The sequence below is a fragment of the Pieris rapae genome, chromosome 6 (genome assembly GCF_905147795.1).
Source record: "Pieris rapae chromosome 6, ilPieRapa1.1, whole genome shotgun sequence".
Taxonomy (NCBI): domain Eukaryota; kingdom Metazoa; phylum Arthropoda; class Insecta; order Lepidoptera; family Pieridae; genus Pieris; species Pieris rapae.
In genome coordinates this window covers 4497785-4503312 of record NC_059514.1, presented here as the reverse complement: position 1 = coordinate 4503312, position 5528 = coordinate 4497785, and the positions used below count along the sequence as shown (strand labels likewise).

Genomic DNA, 5528 nt, shown 5'->3' with positions numbered 1-5528 from the left:
TGAAGCTTATCAAACGTGGATAAACGCATAATATTGCATTGTCTGTTATAATTTGAATAAATTACTTTGTGACAGAACACAATGAGCAAAAACTGTTTTGTTTGTTAATAGTAAAACTAGTAGTTTCATACAACTTTCCGTTAATAAACTAAAATTAATATAGGATATACATTCGTACAGCCTATATTCATTTTAATTTAGTAGTTCACGTATTAAGATAATATGCTATTAAAACATAATATGACATTTGTATATTTAAAAAAAAATATTATTTTGAATTGAACATAAATGGCAAATACTTCTCTTTTACTCACAACAAGATGCAACATTTCAATATATTCGTGTGAAAATACTCGCTCTCATTTTGAGTTTTAAATATATATTAATAGCTGTATGTTATTATAAAATTTCTCCCCCTCTTAAACTCCTACTTATAAAACAGAATTCTATCACTTCCCCTTCTCTGTGCAAATGCTATGGAATTCTTTACCAATTCATATCATTTTTCAAAAATCTTTTTTCTGATAATTATTCTTCTTCTCGTAATTAGCTACTACTTATGTATATTAATTGTGACAAGCTTTGACATGTCTGTTTATACATATTATTATTAATATTTTCTTTTAAGATTTTATTTCATATAATTTTAGTTATAGTTAGAGAGTTTAGTGTCCATTTGTTAATTAATTGTGCACTTCTTGTTCTTTAGCCTCTGTAGTTGTTTCGTTTTTTGTTGTTCCAAAGGTTGCCTGGAAGAAATCTCTTGTTAGCGATAAAGCCGCCCGTTGCCTAATAACTAATGTATACCATTGATATTCGTTTTTTTCTATCTATGTATATTATGGTAACGAACTGTATATAAATAAATAAATCTTCTTATATCTTTCTAAATATATTTGTATGAGACAATAAACCCGATACTATTTATACTTACAAAAATTCACTGATTGTGGCTCAAAAGTATAATCAATATGAGTAGCAATATCATATTTTGTAGTAATACGATAACGTAGTGTTAATCACATGTTCCAATTACATAGTTTATGTGACATGACCTGATAAATCATTAACAACAATGATACCATTATGTATTATGCTTGATTCAGAATAGTCTTTACGACCATAGCTTATCAACGAATACGAAATAATTAATATGAGCGACCTATATAATAAAATGTTTCCTATATCTTATAAGATTAAGCTGCTTGTGAAATAATAATCTTGTCAAATTTGTGTAAATGTGTTTCGTCTCGACAAGTAACAGTATGCAGTGCTATAACAATTATTTCATAGAAAATTACCTCCTTTATAACTATTAAGAAGATTTGAATTAAATCATTTCCGCTGGTTCACTTTCTCTTACGTCCTCTTTGAGATTATCTGAGATATTATAAATCTTGCAAGTTGCCAAAACAATAAACAATGCACTTATATCGTTAAACCTTTTAACTGTCCTAATTACGATACTTGTTCACAGGCATCGAGCGTAACGTGTAAATTACCCGACGTCATAATGATCCTAATGATTTCGTTTACAAGTATATTTGTGCCGTCAAAATAATCCTTAGTCTTATAGAAATAAATATCACAATTCAAATTTCTTTATTCATTATAACGTGGAAAGGACACATCGTAAGACGTGAAGACTTTGTTAATCCTATATCACAAATGATGATCGTTTCTTGGAATTTGTGTTTTCTCTCGATGCACTTGTTTTTTAGCACTATTCTGAGAATAATTGAATGGTATATTGGCGCCAGAGAGGTTTGCGTAGATATTATGAATAAATAAGTATCGTTACTCATAATATCAGACTCCCATCATAATTTTTATTTATTTCAAAAAATGAAAGGTAGCTGTTCGATTAAAATTAATTAATTCTTTTAAAGAAAAACACTTTTTAACGGATTATAGTTATGTATTATTGTATTTAAACTTATAATTATTTGTACAAATTAAATTCAAAATTATGTACAAATAATTATAAGTTTAAATACAATAATACATAACTATAATCCGTTAAAAAGTGTTTTTCTTTAAATGTGTAAAAGTTAAATAATTCTTCTTGCTATTTAAATATCGATGATGCTTAGTAGTACTTAGCTTAATAAGGCTATCACTAATCTGTATGTTAGCAAATAAATCACCCAGCTACCGAAATAAGGATTCGTTCATTTATTATTTATTAATTAGGTCTAAGTCAATAACAAAGGATATTCAGAACCGTTATTGCAATCTGACACTGCACTTTCATCTTCGTAACGCCAGTGAATCATTTACTACCAAAATTATATTCGAATTAAAATCCGACCCAAATAATTCCAGACTAAAAGAGAAAGTAACAATTAGCATTGTTCTTATTTACCGTTTATTGTATTGATGTAAGGCCTCTAACAAAACACGCATTTAATAATTATTAGTATTATCGCCTTAATAGTAATCAGTACAACATGGCTTTTTACATGGTTTATAACTTCCTTCAGAACATAAATACGAACGAACTTTTTTGGCCAAAGGACAATCCAGTCTACCACATGGTCCGTGAACATCTCTTTTGTTAACAAACTGTCCTGACTTGTACGGTTTTCCTCTTTGTTTTTCTCCTGGTATAAATTTGTGCTGGCTTCCTCTATATTCCATTCGTTTTGGACAATTAGTACCACCACACGGCCCTTTTGGAAATCCCATCGCGAGAATAGCTAACTCACTTGAAGTAAATGGCGCTTCATAGTCATCATAAACTACGGGTTCCTCCACTGGTCGAATTGGCTCCCTGCAGATATCGGGAGCACCAAAGAAGTAAGCAACTGGCGGGACAGCGTCAATAGTTGTTCCCTCCCAGTGCCTTACAACTTCAACGTCCTTCAACTTCAGATCATCATTTAAATATTTACGACCTGGTAACCTTTCCATTTCTGGCAAAGCAACAAAATATGTTACCAATCGGTTACCCAAGCAAGTTAATCGAAGGAAAAACTCAATCTCACCAGAAGGTTTTAAATCTTCCTCGCATTGTATGGGTCTTATTAACTCCACCGTATTAGTTGCCATGCTTGGCTTACCAGTACTTCTGAATTCTGCTTGGTCCATGTCAACTGGATTTAGCTCTTCAATTTTTTTCAGACATTCAAAAAACGATTCGTGCCATTCCACGACACAGAAACCAACACAGTTCATTTCCTGATCTCGGTTCCACACCGTAATGTAAACTGGCGTTTTTTTTAACAATTCCTCCAACTTCGATGGTCTAGATAGAAACATAACAGAATTACCGACACCAAAATATGGAGGTTGTGGTAAGGGTTCTGAAGGCAAAACTATTTTTATCGGCGCAGCTTTTCCTTTTTTTCCTTTGGGCTTTGGTGGTTTTTTGGCTTTCCCTCCCTTTCCTGGCGGAGGAGGAGGAGGCGGGGCTATGAAGTTATCATGTGCCACGTAAAAGTCAAAGAGTGGCAAACACAGCATTTGCATTGTGCAGGTTTGCATGAATTTCATTTCTTCTTCGGAAGGCATTGGCGGTTCTTTACCCTTTTTGCCTTTTTTTGGTTTTGGTGCCTTAGCTCCTTTTTTACCCTTCTTTGCCGCTTCTGCTGCTGCTAGGGCTTCTGCTTCTCTTCTTTTTTCCTCAGCTTCTAATTTCAATTCATATTCATCCTTTTCCGGAGGTTCAATTTTTAAAATAATCTTTTTTACGAATACCTCTATCATAAAAATTTGCTCCATTGCGATATCTAAAACAGATTATTAAATAATGTATATAAAATAATAATGATAATAAAATATATTTACTACTTTCAACTTTATTCCGTTTAATGTTTTATAAAACAATCCTACACAAAAGGTAATACTCACCTTATTTAAATATATATTTTATGGATTATAGAACATGGCATGGTATGAACAATATTTTTGTATTTAATACAAATTATAATTTTTATATTGTACAACTATTTATTATACATGATTTTTGGGTTTATAAATAAACATACAATAATTTATAAATAACATAAGCTAAACAAATCTTAGCCAACCTGAATTTTTTGACATATTCTGTCTACTAAAGTATAACGTCATCATTGCAAATGGAAAAGTATTTATTGTATTTATTGCCATTTTTCAGAACAGTTTATGCTACAGCATTAATTTTTTTACCCAAAAAAAAAACAAACAAATTACATCATTTATATTCATATAAAATAGCAATTTCAAGACGTTTTTAAGTTTCTGAAGCTTCTCGTTGTCGAGGCCATGACACATTTTGTGTCACAGCTTCACCGCAAAGAGTGAGTGAGTAAAGATTAAAAAAAAATTAAATAATTTATTTAAATAGTATATAAATTTCAATATTATAATTAACTATTACTGTGTTATTGAAAGTACAAGACGGATATGCACCTACGCTTTTTGTAAAATAGGTAACTCAAATATTGGACCCAAATGCTTTCCAAAACACATTTACTTATTTTATCACACCAATTATTTTGATTTAATTTAAAATCCTATAGATAACGCTGTTATTTTATGAGTATACGATGTACCCACACGATCATGTATAGAATCAAAACAAGACGAAGTATAAAAGAAAAAAAAGTTCTGTCGTAGAGTTCAAGCGTGGGGTCACGTTTACGCACGCGGGTAGCGTAGCTGCGGGGCAGGGGCGGCGTGTGCGCAGGACAAGTCTCAGTGCCATAGATAATATTTACTAGATTTTATTATATTAATTAATAAAGATAATTTTACCGCTCGTTACTGCGATTTGTTCAGTCTTTAGAAAGCAAAGGGCACATATTATTCGGTGTATTAATTTACATACTTTAATTATGTAATTTTATGTTTGTTTTACTTTTTGTTCCGTGTTCTGGTGTCAATTTAAGGTTACCTGTTAAGGCAGGAGTGTTTTTAAAAATATATAAATGAATAAAAATAATAAAAAACAATTTTGAAGAATTTAGTGGCAAAGTGCTCAATACTAAGTGTTTAATATCAGCTTGCTGAAACACTAATTTGGCAATTTATTACTACTCCTTTATCTTTATTATATTGAAATTTTATCAAGTAAAATAAAAATCGGTCCTGTCTCTTTATTGGAATAAAACTTCGTTTACAGTTGAATCAAATTTATATCTCATTCTTTGACTGTAATAAGTATAGTATCATTCATACATTCACTAATTTTTTTTTCATAATACACAATAGTAATAATATTTATCTAGTACGAGTATTAATCTACGTTGTGGGCACAACACAACACCAAAGCAAATTGTCTGTCCCTCTCGCACGATGATATTTAAATTTAGAATAGCGTTGCACGTTATAACTTAGTACTTAACTCGATACCTAGATTGCCAATGTAATTGAATGCGGGTTTTGCATTATTCAAACATTAAATCTGGGCTCCTACGGCATCTTAAAGTAATTAGTCCTTGCATTTCAATTTTATTATTGCATATTATACGTTAGCAACTACATACTGGTATCTAGGCTCACGATCGGTATGGAAAAAGCTATAATAAACTGAATAAATAAAT

At 31.0% G+C, this 5528-nt stretch overlaps 1 protein-coding gene across 1 annotated transcript; it reads right to left on the bottom strand.

Moving 5' to 3' along the window:
- Nucleotides 1-2152: 2152 nt before the first annotated feature.
- LOC110994709 lies at nucleotides 2153-3723 on the bottom strand. The gene has a single exon (XM_045628609.1). The coding sequence runs from the start codon at nucleotides 3721-3723 to the stop codon at nucleotides 2431-2433; it is 1293 nt and encodes a 430-aa protein (XP_045484565.1). The 3' UTR covers nucleotides 2153-2430.
- Between the last annotated feature and the right edge of the window lie 1805 nt (nucleotides 3724-5528).

Bases quoted from the DNA above. Each gene is read 5' to 3' on its own strand.
- LOC110994709 (XM_045628609.1), bottom strand. From the start codon at position 3,723: ATGGAGCAAATTTTTATGATAGAGGTATTCGTAAAAAAGATTATTTTA.